This window comes from Anopheles funestus, chromosome 3RL (assembly GCF_943734845.2).
Source record: "Anopheles funestus chromosome 3RL, idAnoFuneDA-416_04, whole genome shotgun sequence".
Classification (NCBI taxonomy): domain Eukaryota; kingdom Metazoa; phylum Arthropoda; class Insecta; order Diptera; family Culicidae; genus Anopheles; species Anopheles funestus.
In genome coordinates, this window is record NC_064599.1 from 28,430,519 (window position 1) to 28,453,825 (window position 23,307).

At 40.6% G+C, this 23,307-nt stretch overlaps 1 protein-coding gene across 1 annotated transcript in view; it reads right to left on the minus strand.

Moving 5' to 3' along the window:
• Nucleotides 1-817: 817 nt before the first annotated feature.
• The window catches only part of LOC125768546 (uncharacterized), a 78,028-nt gene continuing 55,538 nt past the window's right edge, over nt 818-23,307 (minus strand). Inside the window, 6 exon segments of the mRNA XM_049436342.1 lie at nt 818-10,307; nt 10,372-10,569; nt 10,631-10,726; nt 11,999-12,132; nt 12,653-12,844; nt 22,190-22,474. Coding sequence (XP_049292299.1) covers nt 7,716-10,307; nt 10,372-10,569; nt 10,631-10,726; nt 11,999-12,132; nt 12,653-12,844; nt 22,190-22,474 — 3,497 coding nt within the window. The 3' untranslated portion in view covers nt 818-7,715.

The following is a 23,307-nucleotide window of genomic DNA, read 5'->3' on the forward strand; positions in this document are numbered from 1 at the left end:
ATTTCAATGCGAATTTGAAATAAATTTCTTATCACTCAAATAATGCGTTAAATAAAAAAAAAGAATCAAAAATAATAAAAACATAAAAAAATTCTATAAATTTGAAAATCTCTTAAGCCTATACCTTTAGCTTTTTTAGTGAAATTTAGCAAAATTTTATAAATTGATTTTTTCTAATGCGAATTTGTTGAAATAAGTTTCTTTTCACTCAAATAATGCTTTATATAAAAAAAGAATGAAAAATAATGAAAAAAATTCAAAAAAACTCTCAAAATTTGAAAATTTCCTTATCAGAGGCGAATCCCGTTTCATGTCCTTGACGATCAGACTAGCCCGCTTGTTCGCTTATACAAGTTTGATAGTTAGGCAGAGCGAGCTGTATATTCATTTGGCTAGTTTGAGTATTGTACACATGTATTCCGTTGCAACTCATGTGTATCAAACGTTTCGTTTCAACTCATTTTTGTTTCAACTCACTCGCACATTTTCGTTTCAACTCACGTATTTACTCTTTTTGCAACTCCACTTACCACGGCTACATGCTTACACTCATGAGAAAAGAGTCGCTAAAACTCCTCGTGATGAGTGAACGAAACTCGTTCACTACAACGTTTCAACTCACTATCTCTTACTCACTTTGTACATCTCTAATGCAGATACGCAAATTAAGGCTTTTTTTCTTTCCTCGTTAACCTGTTAGAGTGACCCTTTTGATTGTACTATCTTACCTTACCTTACATCAAGAACCTTTTTCAAGCTTTTTTTTTTATAATTGTGATATCAATTCACGAAACACCATACTAAACTAAAGCAGACGAAAAGGCGTGAAAAAAGAATTTTATTTCAGTTATGTTTTCGTGATATGACGTCGGCATGACTGGTGACTGCGAGTGTGTGTGTAGGTGTGTTTGTTTGTGATCAATGGATTGTTTGTGATCAATGAAGATGAAAGTTTCATCATAATAGTTCCCATTAGTCACGTGTTTCTATTGTATCACTGGTTTCACGAGTGCACGGTAGGAGTGTATTTATTTTGCATCTCTAAAACGGTTTGAATGCTCGTTAAAACATGGCGTAGGAATGGAGTCTTGCATATATATGCGTAAAACTGGTTTGTTTCCATTTGTTTTCGTTTGTTTGTTTTCTTCTCATCTTTCATTTCGTTCAGCTGTAAACCTGGGGGAGATTTGGTTTTGTTTTTTCCTCTTCTTTTGCTTCGTAATAACAAGTATCAAGTAGTAAAGCCACTCCATGCTATGTTTTTCTTTTGTTTGCTTTTTTATCCAATCACTTGCGCACAAATTGTAAATGGTTCTAAAAAATGAAAATTTCCCCCTCACGATCGTTTTATGCCGTTTTTGGCATTAAAGTTTTCTGTGTTGCATCTTGAAAGTTTGTTGTATGTTGATATTTGTTTTTACTCTCTTCTATTAATGATCACCACGTTGGAAGATCGAAAACGGGGAACCAATCGGCATTAGGTGGTTGTAGTAAAGCAAAAATAATACCAAAAAAAAAAACGATGATCAAGCATGGTTTTGTTCGGAATTTGCAAACAGGAAAGGTTTGTCCACTGTTCACCATTTCATATCTCCTAACTGCTGCGTTATTATTGTTTGTGTGCTTTATTCCATGTTTTGTTACCGTGTGTGTGTGTTTTTTCCCCATCGCGGTTTGTGACTTTATTTCCGTTCATTTACCATTTATTTGTATGATCGATTTGTTTGTTTGGATGATAGTTTGTGATCGTGATCAGTTTAAAGCATATTTTGATGGGATTTTTGTTTTGTTTCTCTTGTTCAGTTGGGGGTTTTTTTTTGCTCTCTACTAACAATTACTACCACAATCATAACACATTCGTAACACCATTATGTTTTGTTGCATGTTTTGTTTCATATTTAAAATGTTGCATTTTTTTTGTTTTGTTTTGTTCCACATACTACTTGGTTTTTAAACACAGTGCAATTCATTAGGTTATGCGACCGACTAACAGCGTTGCATTTGTTTTCACCACCCAAAAGCTAGTCTTCGGTCCAGCAGCAATGGGTTTAGCGATCGAAAACAAAAAAACGAATTGCCTCTGGACAACACCAGAGCTGTTTAAATGCTTGGGGCACGTAAAACATCACTTATGCTTAACACAGTAAATGCAATACAATCTTCGCTGATGTGTTTTTGTTCTATTTTCTTTGTGTTAGTTTACTCGCACATAGGACTATCGGGTTTACGTACTACTTTTGCATCGCTAGGGTACATCTTTGGAAAATCATCATCATCATCATCATCATCATGATCAACATCATTTCAGCTCTACCATTAGTTATCACATACGTTTTTTTTTGTTCTGTTTAGAAGGATCAAACCACAAACGAAGCATAAATCATTCATTCAACAAAGTTCATTCAACAATTCTTTACGACAGAGGCTGGCTGCCCAACGCGCAAATCTTTCACCGAGAGTGTATGTACGTGTGTGTGTGTGTTTGTAGAAACACTTTGGCTAACTGACAGATGGGGATGTTTCCACTAAACGGATATCCGATTATACGCGCTGTGCCATTCTCTCATAAGGCAAATGTGAAGGGTTTATGTATGTAGGAGAGAGAGAGAGAGAGAAAGAGAGTTTATGCTATACTTCACCATTTTGATATCACGCACAAATACTTCCGGATGTCAACCGGTGTGGCGATGGATCCGGTCTAGAAACTCTACTACGGTTCTGTGTGGGTTAAAAACCAATCATAAAACATTTGCTTAAAACTATATGTAACAATTTTTTTAATACACACAGAATGGTGTTTCTGCCTTCTTGAGATGTTGTTTGTGTGAAAAAAAAACATGTTTCTTTTTTAAAATGGTACCTTGTTCCTCGCAGTAGTAACACATCAAACACTAAGCCAAGCGCTTCGTTCAAATCGTTTGAACTAGTACTAAGATTTCCCACCAGGGGGAGGATCAAACGTTGATGGTTCGATGCTATCGGTACCGTTTCGATCGCTTACTTGCCTTCCCAGAGAATGTGTGTGTGTGTGTGTGTCTTTTCAACATACACACACACATACACGCATATAAATAGTATCGCAATGAGTGAGGATTTACTAGCGCTTAGTTTACATCACATTTATTTGGTATAGCTGTTTTGCTTCATGTATAAGAATGGCGAGCAATGGCGATCGTGTCTTCAGCACTCTCAAAACACTCACGCATAATTACATGCACTTATCGGGCCGTCTCGTAAATGGACGTGTGATGTGCTAGACAATGATGACAGATGAAGCGTTTTTTTTTTCTTGTTGAGGGTTTTGCGTGTACTACTAGTGACATCTTATAGTGTGCAGGTGACAAGTGATGTTCTTGTAATGCGTGTATACTACTACTAGCTTTCACCCTTCATACAGTGTTGTCTGTGTGTGTGTGTGTCTTTCGTGAACGTTGATTAGTAGCTTGGGTTGGTGCCTTTTTCCTCTACACAAAAATAGCCTTCTACTATTCGCACGTTCTCGTATAGTTAAGTGGAGAGTTTGCCGGTACATGATTAAAAATTGAGCTGCACCGCCAGCTGCTACCAGATAAAACACAGTACTCTGTAAGCTCTGTGGCAATATGCGTCTGGTGTTGCATAAGGGTTCACTTTTTCCTCCTCAAACCCAGCAGGGACAGTATTCTGACCAGTATTCGCCTTTCTGTCCCGTAACCCTACCCAGTGTAGAGTGGAAGAGAAGAGAAGGTGGCGAAAATACTGGGTGAGGGGAAAAAATAGAATGTGAAAAACACCACCATTACACATCTAATTTTGTAATGATCGCCTTTTTGGGGGAAGTAAGGGTATCCATCCATTCTACATCGATCGATCGTTTTGCAAGCGTTCCGAGTACGCACGTGCACGATACACGTGGACACGATCTCGGGGTTGACTTGACACACGATGCACCATAAGAAAGAAATGCGGCATAACGTTCATTCGCTAGATAACAAATAAAATGTGTTTTGTTTTGTTTTGTTAGTATTTTTTTTTTCTTCTTCAATGTTTTGTGGTTATAGTAGCCACTATGTTAATAGAGAACGCTCCATAAAACATTTGTTACATCTACGTGAAAACAGTTTTCAATCTACAGTAGGAAGGAAGGTGCGATAATGCTACGTACGTCACTACATACATTCCTAAGTGGGAAAACTATAGATTTCACCCGGAAACGGTTAGTTCCGTTTCTGGCAATAGTTCAAGTCAAAGTCTGGAAGCTCTCTACTATCAAACCGGGGGGCCGGGGGGAAACAATGCGACGCGTCTAGAGTGGTTGGTGAGTGGATGGAGAAGAAACATTGGATGATGTGATGATATCGGTATCTTCTACAAAGGGGAAGGTTGGTTTCACTGCTTTTTTTTTGTTGTTGTCTTCACTACACTTTCCTACGACGTCTGGTGTGCCTACGTTACGTTCGTTCTATGTATCGTGAAATGTTCATGTTTGCTATTAGTTTGTTACTTATTAGTTCTAGCTAGAGTTCGGTAAGAAAACGCTCGAAAGCTCCTTTTGAAATGCTGTACTTATGTTGCTTTTTTTTTACTGAGCTGCTATTCTATCTGCATGCATAAATGCGCTGTGATTAGTGATTAGTAATCTGTCACAAAACAAGCTTCACTGTGTTTTGTGACTGTGTGAAAAAATACTGTCCCAAAAACAAACCGAGGCTAGATGTTCAGCAAGAATTAAAATGTCCTGTTTTGGAGCTATTGCAAAGCAAGTATTGAAGTGAAGTGCTAAGTTAGAGTTTTGCGGAAGAAAAATCCCCCCATGTATATCATATTTATCAATGTATTTGTATTTCATTTTCCAAAAAATAGAAATGTCTAGAAATGAAGTCAATGCATCGTAGACAACTCTTGCCTACACCGGGATTAATCGTACCGGGTGTAAAATGTTGCTGAACAAATAATAGCTGCACTATTGTATCTGACAAACTTTCGTCAATTACAAACCATCACCATCGCCGGAAATTGCATCCTCCAAAAAAACCCCATCCCGGAACTCGGCAAGTAGATGGCAACATTTGTTTGGTAGCGCAATGGGGGAGATGATGGGCCGGTAATTGCCGAAAGTTACGTCAAGATGTCTACCGCGTTCGTAGTATTCGGGCAATCATGCACTGGCCGCTGGTTAATGCCTTTCTATCGTTCCAGTATAGTGGAAGTTGTCGCTTGTTTTGGCAAAAGGGAAGAGTAGGAGAAAGAGAGAGAGAGAGAGATAGAGAGCACAATATAAGGCTCCGTTGGAGGCGTCGGAACACTATGTTTTCGGATATTGAAAACGGTATAGTCCGCCATGGGAAGGGTCAGAGATCTACCATTTCATCCTACACGGAGATGGTACTTGGGGGAGGGACGAGGCAGGATCAGGACACTTTGTATAGGTTTTGCTTTGAGATGCTGTTGGAATGTAGCATTGCAACGCTCGAAAGCCATTTCACAATATCCGTCTATTGTGTGCGTGTGTGTGTTTATGGGTGAGTTGTGGCATTGCAAGGTAAAAGGAGCTTTCGCTAAGTGGCTAAGTGAAACGTTCGAAGCCAGGTTGAAACTACTATAACCTCGGATCTACACTAACTAAGTACATCTGTAAAAAACTCGGTACGAAAATTATCGTTGCGTTTTTCGTTGGGGGGTAAGAATTCTCATGCTACCGTAAATTCTAGGATGTAAATTAATGCGAAAAAAGCGCAAATTTTAGACGCATATGGAGAGCATATTCAAGTGTTACTATAATAGTGGCGTTACTATTTTGTTCGAAGAAATGGTTTCCCTACAGTAGAGGATGTCGAAATGTGCGCAAAAATGGCCGCATGTATCGTGTGTGTGTGGCTGTGTGTATTATTTCGCATTTCGTGTTTTGTTCCATGTGTTGAATGTGCCTATCGCATTGAGGTCAGCCTTTTTTTTGTTTGTTTGTTTTGGCTGACTATCGTTCAAGTATGGTAGCATATATTTGGGGTCTTTAATGTACAGGATGCTTTAACGATTCCATCGGAACTCAGGTTCGGTAGCTGTCATAGCAAGTGGTGTGTGGAATAAACGTTCATTAGTACTCTGTTTTAGAAAGATCCTACGGATATGAGGGAAAAAGCTCAACCAGTTTTTTTTTGTTTTGTTTGTTTGTTGTATTAAAATTTTTCCTAATATGTTAACGAAACATAGTTAATGGTGTGGGTATGTACAGGTAACAATGATAGATATTACTCCTCCAGCTCCTAACACACACACACACACTCTTTGCTCATTTGTATTGTGTTTTTTTTTGTCTCGAGTTTGCAATTGTTGTAGCAGTTTGTCGCTTTGTTACAATGTTTAAAATCGATCTGTATCACGCAATGCTACAACAATACACTGAAAGAACGAATTCATGAACTATTGTTAACCACCCTGCATGTGTGCGTGTGTGTGTGTGTGTGTGTGCTTTTTTGTAGATAACTTTCGGAACTCTATTTAACAACAGTGGCGGAGCTTTCCAACGGTTCTAGAATGCAAATGGTGTACAATGCATGTATAAACGTAAATTTGGAGTTTTGCCTTTTTGCTGTTGTAAAGATACTTTGATATCAGCACACCCATTTTAAAATGGTGATCTCTACTCCTGTCCCTTCCCCCTCTTCCCCCCCCCTTTTTGGGATGTTGTTTTTTTTTGGGCGATAAAGTTCTCCAAATAATGTTTTTCCATTTTCGTGTTTCATTGCTTTTTCTAACTCGTGGCGCAACGTTTTGATATCAAAGGGGGTTGTATCCCGGGGGGGAGAGAAGGGGGATGGGAATCCTCCTTTTTGCGGTGAGTTTCGATCGTGATCGAGTTTCGCTTCGATTTAAGGATCGCTATTACCGTCGGTCTGAGCCGAATGTAACGAATGTCGCAATGTTGTTAGTTGGTTCTTAGCTGTGGCCGTTGTCCCCATTTTTTGGTTTGTTTCGTTTTTGCTATAAAAAACTCTCCCACTCCCACCCAACAACAGGGAGGAAAAATGTATCAAAATCGATTTTATATGTTGTTTTTTCTTATGCGATTTGAGGGTCACAGAGTGTCACAGAGAATGAGAACAGATGAGTTGGGAAAACGGTTTTTTGGTTTTTGGTTGGTTTCTTCTTTTTTTTTGTGGCTTTTTGTTTGTCCTTCTGTTTTTTTCTTCTTCTGCAATCTGTGCTAAGGACAATGACAATGATATACACACTGATACAAAGAACATCGAAAGACACCGAATCTGATGTACAACAATATGTGTGATGTGATGGCTTGGCGTGCGGTACGGTTTGTGGTAAAATGGCAATCGCTTTCGGCTATGCTTCCCGTTTTGGGGGTTTTACGAGCTTACGAATCGCTGCGGTATGTATGGGTCTTTCGGTAGTTCCCAATCGAATGGATGCATTGCATTCGCTGGTTGGAGTTGAATTTCTTGGGCAATTTTTCCTTCAAGGAAGTCAAGAGAGACAAAGCGAGTGAGGGAAAGAGATGGATGTGAGCAACAGCAGATTTGGTTGATTTGGTGAGGATGTAACATTTGGTTTTGTTTGCTTTTTTTCTTCATCGGTGGATGTGAACGTGACAGAAAGTGGGACCTCGTGAAGGACACGTGTGTTTTCTAGTACTTGAGATACTTGGTGTGTCGGCGCGTCTTCTTCACCACGGGCAATCCGTCCAGCCGGCCATCCGAATAGTACGAACAGTCGAGCAATTTTCACCAGAATGACAGGGGCCTGGAGGTGCTTTTCAGTTTATAGCGTGCCCGCCGATAGTCCTGCGCATCCAGCCGATACAGCGGCGAGATCTTTACGCCCGTCTTCTCCGGTATGATCTGGAACCGTGCCTGCGGGTCCTTGGTTGATTGTGGACGGGTCGCATTACGTCTCGCTGCGGTCGCTATCGATGCAACGGACGGTTTCGTCGGGTGCACCGTCAGCGGACGCTTGGTCGACGATGGATCACCACCGGTAGTTGCAGTGTGGCGGGTATCATTACCAGCACCCAACGGACGGCTGGCCGAACTCGCCACAATGTTCATCTTCTTAGCGGGAATGTTTTTCAGATAGTTCTGCTCAACGTGACAGTTGAGCGGCGAGTACTTGTTCGGTTTGTAGATCGAGAAAATGTTATTAAGGAAGCTGATCGCATTACTATTGCCGCTTATCGCATTACCCGCCGCATCGAGCGTTTTGCCACCGGTTGGTTCATGCCCGCCCGCCATCGGTCCCTTGTCCGAAAGGTGTCCCGAATCGTCTGCCAATCGCTTATCACGCTCCGCCGGATACACCTTGTGTCTAGAGCCTTTACCTCTCCCCGCCGCATTGGCGCGATGTCGGTGGCTGTGGTTGTGATTGTTCGCCTTCCCGATACCACCTTCCCGGTAGTGATAGTGGTCCCGATGGTACGGATCATCATCGTGGTAGATATCGATGACCGTACCGTTGTTGTAGCACCGGTTGAGATTAACGTTCTTCACCTTTTTGGCGGGTGCGGCCGACCCACCGGCCATCGCACTCCGACCCGCACTCTTGCGCTCCTCCAGTTCGCTCGGTGACGTGGGTGACGGTTTCTCCAGCTCTTCCCAATACTTCTCAAAGTCGAAGTTAAAATCATCCAGCTCAAGATCGGTCGAGTCGGATGAGGTATCATCGAAACGGTTCGGTGGCTTAACTTCCAGCATACTTTTGTTTTTCGGTGGTGTCACTGGTGCTTTCAGCAGAAACCGGCCAGCATCTTGCAGCTGCCGATGGTTACGCTCAATGCAGCAGTTCTGGTTGAAGAAATCCTCAAACGATCGTCGATAGTTGTCGGTGTACTCACCGTCCGCATACTTCGACATCCGATCGAGCCGTCCACGCAACGACTGTTTCGCCCGTTGGCCACGATACAAATCCGCTACATGACCTGCCCCCGCACGTGACGGATGTCCGTACAACTCCCGTGCTACGCCACCATAATCACCGCACGCGATCGAATGTCGATCCTCGGCATACAGCGTGTTCAGATCACTTTCCATCTCTTCCTGCTCTTCCCGATCGGTGGCGTCCTCATCCTCACCATCATCCTCATCCTCGTCGAACAGATCAAAGTCCTCCTCCATGACGTACTGTGGCCGTGGTGCAATAGCATCACCCACACCTCCAACACCGGCCCGCAGATTGTTTCGATTCCGCAGATTCCATTCGCTAATGATGTTGCTATTGTTATGACGATAAGTGTTGTTGTTGTTGTTGTTGTTGGTGCTGTGTATGTTGTTATTGTTATTAATTACGTTATTGTTGTGTAGATTATTGTTATTGTAAAAGTTCTTCTCATCCTTGCTGAAGCACGTCTCGTTAAAGCAACCTTCCCGATCACACAACCGCACGACCGCTCTACCACCGTCCGGGTGTGCCCGACGGCGATGACTCGGAAATTCGGGCATTTCGAAGCTGTTGCGGTTGTACAGTTTCGCCATATTGAACCCAACGCCCATGCTGCGCGATGTGCTGAAGGAGTAGGATTTCGGTATCTTTGGGTAACGCTCCGTCCAGCCATCTCGCTCCAACCCATCGCCCAGCTCGTCAATGTCCCGCATGCGGTTCACACCGAAGCAACAGCTGTTCGATTTTGGATAGTTGTGCCGACGCTCGAAGTGCCCGTCGATGGTGAAGATCCCGTCATCCTCCAGTCCAGCCATGCTCATGTTACCGTTTATGTCCCGCCCACCAGCCGCGCCAACCGTACCGGTCAAATGTGGCCGCTGGAAACCCACGCCCAGCTCTCCGTCCGAATTGTCGATCGATTGGTTCGAGTAAATGTTCTCCGTGTACCAGTTAGGCTCGAGGGAGGTTTTTCGTGGACGGGGCCGCTTCACCGGATAGTAATTGAAATGATGTCGGTAGAGAATGCGCTCCTGGTTGTCGTACTTCAGCCTGTGCTCCACATTATACTTGTGAGCCTTCATCATTTCCATCTTCTTCTCGCGGAACTTTTCCCACTTTTCCCAGCTACGGTCGTAGGATTTGTGGAAGTTGTTGCGACTCTCCCGGTGGTAGTGATGTCCGCCCGCATGGCATTGGTCTTTCTGGTCTGGCCGACCGTCGTGTCGTTGCCCGCCCGTCGCTTGCTCCTTTCTGCTTGCCTTCGTCGACACACTCGCACCCTTACCGGTAGTACCTGTATGTTGTCTGTGGTCTTTATCACGATCCCGGTCGAGTTTTTCCTCTTCCGGTTGTCAGACCTCCTGTAAGTACTTGACCGGACATACGCCCTGTCGGTTATCTGCCGAACGCACCATAACCATGCCATTTACCTCTTCGCCCACCTTAACGGGAGAGATATACAAGAAGATTAACTTCAAGTCCCGATGTCCGAAGGGCACAACGTACCTGTATAACAATCTGATCGCGAAGTAATGTTAACGTGCCGTCTCCTCGCTCATTATCTGTTACCTGTAGATTGTGTGTGACCTGGAGTGGTTTTTCCGAAGCTGCCAGCTTCGCACAATATTTCGAGGGAAAGTACCCGACCTTCCCGAGACACTTTCCCTTCCACCAGTCGGGATCGGACGTATCGATCACAGTGACCTGAAAGTGTGCAAACACTATGAATGATCGGTTCAATAGTTTTGTCTAACCACAAAGTTACCTTGTAGCCAGCTTTAAGATCCAGTTCATCCTGATGACGGGACTTGAAGTTGTACAGTACAACATATAGGTTTGTTGGTAGAAGACGATGGGATTTCTGGAATGTTTTGTAACAAAACAATTGCATATTATTAATACATACGAATAATTTTAATACTAATGCCTAACTATAGTATATCTGCTGCACAAAAACAGTATCATTTTTTACGAAATAGCCTGAAGTTGCTGGCAATTCCTGGACGTTTATGGTAATATTTCTTATATTTTATAATTTTTTGTTTCCCTTCAATTTCCTTTACTTCATCTGTTTCATTGTAAGGTATAATTCAAATATTTTTAAACACAGTACATAACTATTGATAGTTTGTAATTTGTAAATAGCTTTAGATTTGTCTCGTTTTGATTTGCCTTAATTTTGTCGTGAAATTGTAAGCTAAGTTGGTCAATTTCAATTTTAAGGCTGATTTTAATTGAGCATTTCAATTTGTTTAAAAGTAAGCTTAATTTGAGATATATCAAAGCATTTTTATTAATTTGTGTGATTGTGGTATATACTGACTTCAATATTAACAATTTAATAATGAGTTCACGAGTTTAATTCGATGACGAGCAATAGACTTCAATGCCCATGAAAGACAAGTTCGAATAAAATTAATTTTCAGCATAGTTTTAATATACATATAACACTATTAATCTTTACTTGTTTAGTTTTTGGCATTTGGTTTATAAAAAAATAGGCGAAAAATGAAAATAAATTAAAACACATCTACAAAAACTTGATATTTTATTGTGAGCTGTATTTAAAAATATTTGAGAATATAAGCTTGTTTGCGCCTTCCGGTTAGGCAATACGCATAACACGTTACAGAATGATGCGTGTTAATAGATAAAGTTTAGTTTCTCATAGTTTTTTTTCATATTATTATATATTGTTAAGAAATCACTCTCTTTACCTCTCTGTTGTAAACATAGAGTAGATAGTAAATTAATCATTTTACATCTCTCTATTTTTATTTAAAAAAAAATCCCTCAATAATATTTGTGTATTATACATATACGAAGTTATTTTAATAAAAAAAAAAACGGAGAGAGTGTACCATGTATAAGGTACAAAGGAATAATATTGTAGTGTTTTCCTTCATCCAAAATCGTTTCCAGTATCTCGTTAAAAATAAATCAATTCCCAAAGAAACAATACGAAAATTCGGAAATGTAGTCAAAACAATTACGAAAAGACAGCACCAAAAGAAAGGAAAGGTTCAGATTCCAACAGATGTGAGGCACTTTCTTTCTACCTAACCCCCCCAACCAAAAAACCGAAACTCCACTCCCCTAAGGAGTATACGACATTCACCTGATTTTGACGTACCGGTGAAGGGCAGGGCGAGGTGCTGGCCGACGAGAGGCTTTTTTCGATTTCATCCGGCAGATCGACGGAACCGGTCTTCATGCCACGCGTAGCGTACAGGAATTTTCTCTGCGTACCGGACGGGCTGGAAGGTGCTGTTTGCAGGATAATCACACGATACACGATTTGCAATAAGATGAAATTGTGAGCACTCGATGGTTGTTATTTAGGGTTTAGCCGCCGTAAAACAGCAAAAGAAGAAAAAAAAAACACGTTCGTGTTTGTGGTACAGCATCGTCGATAAATTCGAAATTCGTTAAATCGTTTGATCCGGTACCGCATACACACACACGCAAACAAATTGTTCCCTTTTTGTGTTGGGAACGTGGTGCAGAAAAGAAATACCGACTGTCCAAGGTGCGCTGGAGCATAACGAGGGTAATGGAAGGATGGAAGTTGGAACGGTGGGGAATGATAAAAAGAAAATATTTTTTTCAAAAAACTGCAAGATTTTTGGGGGAAAAATAGTAGCAAAAACAAAAACGAAATACGGACAGGTTTTAGGGACACCTTTAAGAGAGAAACAACCAATCAGCACGGGATGAAACAATACTGTGATGCAGCTCTTCTAAATGGGATGATATTATAACGATGAATCCTGCCTTGAATACTTACAGTGTAACCTACTATTGTTAGATGGCGGCGTGCTGTGTTCTAAGTGACCACCAGAACCTCCGTGGCCACCGTGACCGGTCGGTCCCGGGAGTCGCCGCCGTATTTGCCCATGCAATTCGGACGATTCTGGTGAGTCCAAGCTGAGTGATTTCATTCTAAGGTTCAGCTTTTGGCGTCGTGGTGAATGCGGTGCTACAATGTTAGTTAATTGTACACACGGTACACAATACATTATTTTAAAATTGGTTTTTACGTCCAGCGAGGGCCCCTGGCCAACGATCTTGGCACGGGTTAACGGAACGGAAGCATTTTCGAAAACAGATACATACACACACGCACAGAAAAAGGCTAAAAAAGCGTTCCAACTAAATATCTCTAAACACGGTGTGGCGCGTGTGTGTTTGTGTTTGGGTTTTTGTTTTAAGAGAAGCTGTGAAAACATGCAGGGCGCATCATGTGTGGTTTATGCTGGTGCAGGCCATCTGCCAACTAACAAATGGTTTTGTTCAGTGTTCACATGAGCTTCGGCTGCACCATTTTGCGCTTGCCGATGCCAAAACAAGCGATCGGGTGATGAGTTAAATCGATACAGTGCAACGCAGTGTTAATGTTAGTTATTAGTTAGTGGGGAGTGTGAGCTTAATTAAAGTCTGGGTGTCTTAAAGCTGGATGCAAAACTAATACACTAATTAAACTATTTAACGAGATGCACATTCCATGGGTGCGTTTGCTAAATTGCAAAATCCCTTTTGTTGTATGTGAAACATTTACGTTTAGCTAGTGAAAATCAAACACCTTTCTATCGTACGATTGAAAGCCTCATTTGATGTTACTACATTTCATTTCACACACAGACACATAATGTAGTAATGAAAGTTATGCTTCACCATGGTATGTTAAGCAGCCGAATAAAGAGAGCGAATAATGCATAAAATCCAATACGAACGCATACTCATGTCGTACATGTAATCAATAGAAACTTGCTGCTGCTGCTGCTCACTTTAAAATCATACGGGGTCGAAATGAATGGCCACTTTTCAGCAGCATCATCTCCTATAGCATACATTCCACCATACCACTCGAATCGATCGACATGTGTCGAGGGGTGGTGAAATGAGGTTGATTATTTGAATCCGGTTGATATATTTGCATTATTCAACACTGATTATAAAACCCAACGCGGTACGCGGGCGTAAAATCGCCGACATGATTTATGCCTCACAGTGGCCGTGGATGCTGACTTCACTGCCGCTATCGCTAGTTGGATGAATAGAATTTTCGATATCGGTACGAGGAACCGCGAATGACGAAGATATTTTTTCCCGTTTTTAGGATGGAGGTTTTTTTTTGTTGTTTGTTTTATGGTTGTTAAAAGCATTTTGCAGTCGGATGAGATGACGAGTAAAGAAAGTGATTGATACAATTGGGTTTAAAATATATAGCTACAGCCTACAACGATACAACGATGAATGCATGCGTAAAACGGAAAAGTGAACGGTGGAATGATGCTATAAAAGTTACACTTACCCCTAAAACTATACTATGTACACTACCCGTAATACATCGAAAAGGTATACTACAAAAGCGTGCTACAACATGGAGAAGGATTTTAAATATTTTACATATAAGTGATTAAACTTGGTGGATTGCAATGAACGTGTCATGGAAATGTCCCATTTTCTTTCTTTTTTATTAAAGGTAAGATTCACAAAAGCATTTTTTTTACAAAGTAAAGAACAATAAAATAAAAGATTTAAACGGTTCTAGTGGTTCTAGTGTTTAAAAAACCATCAACAATGTAAAAAGCTTCGAATGTTTTTTTTTAAAGTGTTATGAGACTTTTACTTAATTTTGTAAAGACTTTAATATTTTGTCATGTACGTTTTAAATTAGAAAAAAAACATGAAATAATTTTGCCAATAATTAGTTAAAGCTGCTTGAAAATAAATTTAAAAATAAGAACTCATTAAATTCTAGTAAATTGTTAAAAAGATAATTCCTATAAACATTGGATACATGTAAAAGTTTGATAAAAGTTTGAATAGATATTTCTGATACTCTTTTAAAAGCTTAAAATGAAAGAACATACAAAAAATAACAATCGAACTCGAATCGAAATCGAAATCGATAACAATACTGATTGTACAACTGCATTGAAATCCACTTGCTATAACGTACACTTTTATGGGACTGTACTACCCATAATACTGTAATTCTACGCACAACACATCAGAAGGAATAATACTAAGAAGCGTGCTGAATGGATAAGGATTATAGTTAAATTTATTATGGATAACTTAATTTTACTTTTGAATTCAACTAAATTCCTTTTTTATAAATGTACCAATAAAAAAAATCCAATTTTGATGTTGTTGATTAGAAAAATATGTTTTTTTTTGCAGTTTACGCTGTGGGAATAAATTCAACATATAGCACATGTTTAAAAGCAACAAAAAAAAGGTCTCATAACCGTGTTTCGTTTGATCCTATAAATTTGGATATTCGTTGAATTTAGACCAGCTCGCATAAGGCTCGCATTGGGTTTCATTCAATTTACGTTACGGTTTGTTTGGTGTGTGTAACATGTGTACAATTGAAGCGTGTATATGCACCAAGAAGTTCGCAGATCATACCCAGCCATTGCATAGAATAATCGTAAAAAGGAACGATCGCTAAAATAACCGTACCATTTGTTCCGTACCACACTGTAACCGTTTATTTGCATCTTGACAGTTGGTGGCGGGCGTTCCACCGTGTATAGGAGGACCTTTCCTTCCATATTTAATCCTCGTTTTCTTTCATTATTCGAACGTCGCTGTGCCATGCCATGACTCGATACACGGTGAGTCCTTTCTTGGTGATGTTTTTTTGTTTTTTGTTAGGAGAAAGCAAAAACAAATGAAGCCTGAGTGTTGCAGTATCCCAATGTACCGGCGGTACCTTTCCATCATCAACCGACCTCAGCTCGGCAGAATCTTTACCGGTGTGTTAGCGCGTAATGGTGGTGCGGAGAAAAGATGAAACAAACGCCAGACCAGCGCCGGAGCAGCATAATGGGCAGTATGTTTGTTTCTTTTGTATAATACGTATTTTAATGATCCGGATCCCGATCCATCGAACCATTCGCCATTCCGGTGTGTACGCATCGGTACCGAACCGGTAAGCCAAACCACGGGTGTGTTTTTGGGTCGGTTTTGTGAGGAGGGGACCCGGAGGATGGAGGGACACAACGAGCAGAAAAGGCTCGTATAATTTGTGCAAATACTCTCGAGATCAAATTTTCATATTCCAACCTTAATGTGTTTCTGCTTGTATCTTCCGTGCGTCCGACGGGGACGCTGGCGCTTTTCCTCATTTGCTTACAAATGTAGATAAGGGAAAGCAGCTTATCCCCATCCCACCCATGGACCGGTGTTCCGAGAGTGTAGAAAAATGATGGCCAGCAATTGAAACATTAAGCTGGCTTTGTAGGAACCGACATTAAAGAAAACACAGCGCGAAGAAAAAGCATAACATTGTGTAAAGCGAACGACAAACAAGATGGTAAGGGTAACGGTAGAAGGAGGCAAAGTACACACACACACAAACACAGAATACTACACCGAGCAAAACTGGATGCCCGAGACGTAGCCTCCGCCACAGCAAATGAAACGTTTCGCGATGCAACAAGATAAATTAGGATATATGAAGAAGCAAAACGATCGCCTTACGGGAATCTGGTCGGTTATCGCCCATAAAAGTACCAGTGGCAGTGCGTTTCGGATGTGTCACCATACCAGACACCACAAAAGGCAACAAGAAGAAAAGAGAAGAAAAGAAAAACAAATCCCGCCTTACCACCGATCGAGGATTGCGCGATATTTATTGTGTTTCTTTGGGAGTTCCCTTTTTGTGTGCAGTTGACTCACGTGCCAGCACCTATTGTTTGCAATCCTAGACGCATATGTGTAACGCGTGAGTGTGCGTGTGATTGTATACGCTAGTATTCACGATAAAGTGCTCCCCGTGACAAAACGGTTGAGAGGGAGGATTTTGGGGGGAAAGGGCGTAGAGGTTTTCGTTTCGTGTTTTGATAGCATTAGTAAAGTTCGTCGCTAGTTCTGGTATTTATCACAGTCCGTTCGATAACCGTTTTCGCTAATCTGCTTGCCGTGTGCCGTGTACTACACTGGCTACGTGTCCCAGTAGTCGTCTTTCGTGTGTTTCGAAATCGAAGAAAAATGTGTCCCATCGCAATGGACTACAGTGGCAAAAGGGTATGTGTGTGTCCGTCGGTGTGATAGATTAATCGTTTTGTACAAAGTGGCAAAAGTGGTATCGTGGTAAATCGTGGAGAGGCTTTATTTAGGCTCATTTAGTATTCGCGTCCTGCTGTCTTGCAGGAGTGTAAATATGTTCGTGCGGTTGTTTTTGCTACCAGATGGCGCTACTAGCTTAGTACTTATTTGATTTAATAGCAACCCTGTCATTTTTATCATTACGCTTTCTTTTTCAGTGTGTGTACAATTTCAATATAAATACACGAATTAATTTTAAGCTTCTGTGTCACCTGGACTTAATTTCTTAATCTCTAAAGTAGTTAAGAGATTATAGGTCGTCTTTTCCTTGTTTTTATGCTCGCCATAAAGCAGATGAAACTTCGAATATTGGTGGGATCTGCTGAAAGGGGCATATAATGAGCAAATCGTCCACAGAAGTCAACCGTTCACGAATATATTATTTGCAATCTTAATATGGTTCGGTGACATGTTATAGTACACGTTGAAAGGTAGAACCGCTTAAATGGGAAATATTACAGCCAAACAAGTAACAAAAATTGGTAGCAACGATTGGCAAATCCTTGAATAATAAACTTAAAACCAGTTGGCACACTATAAAGCTTCGATTAAGGACAGACAAAAATAAAACCGCACGAACGTATTTATACTCCTGATATTCACTAACGTATAAACATATAAACACATTACAAAACAAAACAAAAATTCTTACAAATAAACCTCTAAATCGGTAAAAACGAATTCTAAGCATTTTTTTACACCTAACCTTGACCGCGATTGATTGCTTCGAACGTAATACGTTAGTGAACCGAACGGTCTGACCGTGCGAAGGTTTCGACTAGTGCGTTAGTTATTACAACTTCGATCGTCTCGTTTTATTTTTTCGATCGTCAATACGATCGTCAGTTTTAACGAACAGAATGTCTTTAAAGCTTCAAATTAACGACTTTATTCAACAGGCATGAAATTCGTACAGCTAGCTATGTGCGTTGGTGACTCTGTTTCGAAGCAAAATACACTCGCATAAACGCGGCAAACGCTTCAGACCAACAAAAACCACAAAACTACTGGTGCCATTAGATGCACACGCGAGTTGCAGTACAAAATGTCGTAGTAAAACAGCAAAAAAAAACAAAAACAGAACACCATTAATGCCTTTCGCTATATTCGATTGTTTCGAGTGAGAAAAAGGGGATGCGGATGCGGTGGAGCAGCTGGCTGTGAGAGTGTGGCGCATCAGGATGGTACATCTAAGGCTAATGTTAACCGGCGGTAAAACTGTCCTTTGTCTGCTTGCTTAAGATTAAATTCTTCTGCCGTTTTACTCGATAGTGACACGGGGGGTTTTGACTTTCAATGTTCTCCTGTTTGCAGGTCATGCCGATAGACGCTTCACTTCTTTCGTTTGCCATCTTTCTTGCCCACGTGCATCTCTTCGGGGGGTGGTTCTTCCACTACGAAACAAAGTGGCTGACCGAATGGACGTGTCGAAATCATAATGTCATCTTCTTCCGCTAGAACAAAAGGTAGAAAGAAATAATAAACACCGTACAAGAGGTTACACGAAATTGTTTTTTTTTTTGGAGGCATCGAAACAGATATCTGGTGCTTCGAGAAGTTCAAACCATTCATTTTGTAGCATTATACACGCTATTATTGATTTTGCCAAACAGCCGGAAAATGTAAAAAAAAACGATTAATCCGTTTAGTGGTTAGTGATCGACAAACGATCGTTAATTATGTTTATCAAAAATAGTTTCTAAAGCGTTAATAAATTAGCAGCAAACAGGGCGGTCAGTGTGTATTAGTAAAGGTTATCCAAAAAGCACAACAGGGTGGAAAAAGCCCTAAAAAATGACACACACACATTCATGTATTCGCATTATTGGAGAGGTTTTTGTTGATTGTTATCGAACGTTTTTGAAACCTATTCGATCGCACAGTGTGCAACAAACGGTAGCGCCCAACGGTACATCAAATCCGTGGAAGTTTGTTATTGATGAAGGTTTCACAATGGAAAGATCCCGCAGCGTAAAAGGAAAAACGATTTCCCAAAGTGAACAATAGCCATCCCTGGGTATGCGGTGTATGTGGAGGCGTTTTTATATCGTTCTTTATTTTTAAAAATGGCTGTACATGGTGAAGGCAGAGGCGTAGGTTTAGGCATTGGGTGGGGAAAAAGTCAGCAAATGGAAGAAATAATAAAGCAGAAAGGAGAAATCATCTGTAGAGCGTCTAATTGGTTTTCCATCATCTAGACCCCCCCCCCTTGGTTGGTCGTCCCCATCGTCTTCTCTTCGCCGCTAAATCATGTACCGGGCAAACGGTGGAAACGCGATCGATCAATCGATGTCGATGCATTTATGCGGTAATAGTACCGTGTGTTTGTGTTCGTGTGTGTTGAGCTGTGTTGTGAGAAGGATGTGGTGTTTGTTTGGTACAGAGCTTTTTGTGAGTGGCACATAAAATCACACAACACACACACACACACACGAGACTAGATGCAACTAGAACTTGGCCAGCAGTAGACAAGCGGCAGGAGATGCAGCTGCTCCACCACTATACATGGGACATGGGTCAAATAAAACATGGCTTAAGGTCGATGCGACAACAACAACAGCGCAATAGGGACACATTTACGGTGGTGTAGTAGGTTTTGGAGGTCTGTTTTCGATACAGATGATGTGGGGTAATATAAATCGCTTCAATTGCCTAGAGATGTGCACACTGAGCAAGAGCATGTGAATTTTTAGTTTAAACTTTCAGTAAGAAGAGTTTTTATGAATCTTTCATTCAATGACTTTCCGCGTCGACTAGCGACTCCACCTTTAGGGTTTCATTTAACTCACGCTCTTTGTTGATTAGCGACTCACTCTTTTACTTTTCAAATCATTCTTATTGAGTGATTTCATTCCCAAAAGAGTCAGAAAACACTTACTAACTCTTATTGAGTGATTTGAAACAAAAAAGAGTGATTCGCTAGTCGACACAGAGAGTGAGTGATTTGAAATGAAAACGATTGAGTCGCTAGTCACCACAGAGAGTGAGTGAGTTGAAACGCAAAGAAGTAATCTAAATATTAGTTTAGATCATTGTTTTTTATAAATCCCAAAACAGTGAGTAAAAGAATCTAACCCTAATAACCTATCTTTCACTCTATTTCAACTTTTTAAAACAAGTTATTATTCTCATCACTAAAACTGCCAGTAGAACAAGGTGGAAAACATATGTAATACCCTGGCAAGGAAAATCATTTTCAACAGTTGGGGGAAATATTATGAAAACGCACAAAATGCCATTATTGCACACGTTAGTGTCGGTTGGTAGGGGTTTTAAACTAAAAAAAACAGACCGAAAAATAAACGCCAAAAACAGTTACGCCATAAAACGAGTAAGTAAACACCAACAGCTTAAGGACACTAAGAAGTAAAACATTCAAAATTGATTATGGGCACACGCAGACGTACAAAAAAACATAAGAGACTTGCGTCGCATCATATGCATTAGAGGGAGGAAGGAAAAACAAAAAAAAACCTAAACGTATATTTATATATGTTGATTCAGTCCAATAAAAAAAAAGAATGCCAAAAAAACACGGACGATGAGTGTGAGTAAAAGAGAGAAATGCAGCAATACTGCAATTAATTACTTTCAGGTAGTGAGATCGATCGATGCTGTGCCGATCGTAGCCGTAATATGCCGAACCCGGACATTGGTCGGAAGCCTGCAAACAGTCGACGCCTCGCACCGGAATCGATGGCCGTTGCCGACGCCACTGCCGCCGTCTGGTGCGTGTTTGGATTTGTGGGTACGCGTATAGCTGGTGGCCAATATGGGGTGGAATCGGAGCGTGGAGGGAAAAGGGACAACAAACAAGTGACGTTTAATATATGCGGGTATATGTGGGCCGATGGTTCCGGCAATGGCGGGTTTTTTTTTCGTTTTGCTGTGAGATGAAGCGATGATGATGGAACAACGATGGAACGATTTATTCTCCTGTTCTTTTTCCCCCGAGTTGCTTCGTGTGTATGTTTGAGTTTGGTGAATCGGTTTTGCAAAAGTAATTATGTGTTGGAATGGACCCCTTTTTGTGGTTCTTTTGTGTAGCATCAGTATCGGATATATTGGAAAGATCAATTATTTGATTAGCTTTGCCGATTGTGCACTGTTGTAGAGAAGTTATGTTTTTTCTTTAGGCCCTGATTCGTACTCCGAGTACAACTGATCGAAAGTTTGTTCAAAATTGGGATTCGTAAATAATGTTTTATAGTACTTATATATGGCGATTTGTCTTAAAACTTTTTAAGACATTATTTATACGATTTAAATATACACAAAATTAAATTAATGTTTTTTAAAGAACATGATGAATATTAAATATTTATCACAATTTTGTCATATTTGGTATGGAAAAGAAGTAAAAATTGATATGTGCATGATACCTTTTTTGCCATAAATATTTTAAATATACATGTGTTTCTAAAAAGTTTTGTTTTAATTAACACAAACTAGCGTGTAGTTCAATTGTTTGTTCATATTTAGTAATCGATAATATGAATGTTAGAAGAGTACTACAAATGCGCTACTTGAGCTAGTATTGCAGAGCGCTAGTGACACATGAAATAGAACGAACGAAGAAGAATATGGAGCTACAAAATTTAATTTAAAACAATGTTAAACGCACTAGAATAGTAACAATACCACTTCAACTATGGCAGTAGATTTTCTATGTACAGAGAGAGCGAGAGAGAGAGAAGGACAATTCGCGTGCAACACGCTGCTAGAACAAGGCGAATACTAGGAATATAAAAATAGTGGCAAGCATGTGTATGTAGTATCTACAGACTCAGCAAGGTACAACGGTATCCGAACTGATAGTCAAAAGGAGATACTAAAAAAAGAACAAATGTACTACTCGTACTACTTAAGCAATAATAAAGGGAAATAGAGAGCGAAGAAGAAAACATGTGAAGGCAATAGAAATGCGAAAGAGAAGAGAGAGATAGAAAGAGAGCTTGACACAGCGCGCATATAGAAAGAAGAGTAAAAAACGTAGCATTAACAGAAAAAAAATCAAACCGAACGGGACACGGGTGCTGGTGATACTGTGAAACGGAAAAACCGAAATTTGGCAACAAAAAAAAACACGGAACATATAATAAAGTAAGAGTTAACGAAAGAAAGAAAAGAAAAACTAGTAATGAATTAAACAAAAAAAAAAGAGAAAACCGTTCCGCACCGGAACGGTACAACCGCGGACCTGAGCATGACATGTCCGTTGCAACGGGCGCAGTCAGTCCCTGTTTCTGGTGTGGATAATTTGGCCCCTGAGATTTGACTGGTCCCCGCCATGGCGCTCGGTCCGGATACTCAGGCACTTTCACTACGGGAATGTCTAGCGGAGGGTTCGAGACGGTTAGGTTGTGTCCGGCAGCCGTCCCGGTCGCTCCTGGGCGCTCCTTTGACGGATCGACAACAATTTTGCCGCTGGAAATTTCGCCCGCCTGCTTAAGGACCTGATATATCTGATCGACATCGGTTGGTTCTGTTGAGGAGGGATCAGTGAGGGATCGTTCTGTTAGTAGCTGCGTGTTCTTTTTTGTTTCGGTGTTCTAGTTTATAGTTTGTTTGCAACATAACAGAGGAAACTCCCCGCGGGGAGGGAACGAAAACGGACGAGTACGATAGAATCAGGACGATAGAAGTAGGAAGGAAACAGTAGGAAGCGAAACAGTGAGATATAACTTGGAGACAGAAACAAAAAACACAAAATGGTCGGGAAGTATTGTTTTTCCGCTTTCCGCGGGCGAGAAAAAAGAGAAAGGATTTAAAGATATATTTACACAGCACTGGAAAAACATAAAATATTATGTTATATTTAGTAGTAACGCTACTTTGAATGTGTAATGTGTCAGGTGTTTAGTAGTCGAATTTTCTTTTATGTTTTCGGTTTCGTTTTTTTTTGCTTCCTTAAACGAGTACACATGATGCCCCCAAAAATCAGACGACTCACGGTTGGCCGAATTGTATTGCCGATATGGGGGGGCTAGCGAAAGCTAATCAATATAAGTAGACAAAACAAACAAACGAGTACAACACTGAGTATAGTAAAGTGACAATTTGCAAAACACATCATTCACACGATCGAACAAACTACCAAGGCGCACAACGCACATACAACTGTTTAGCCACAGAACCCTACAAAATGTCGCAATTTTTGGTTGAAGGTGATGGAGCAGAGGCTTATTGTTTAAGCAGCAGCTAGCTTAATCGATGATAAGTAGTGTTAAAGGGCGGTTTTTTTGTTTCTTCATCTTTTTTTTTTAATTAAATTGCGCTTGCCATTGTCTCGACTGTTTGGTAGCAGGTAGCAGGATG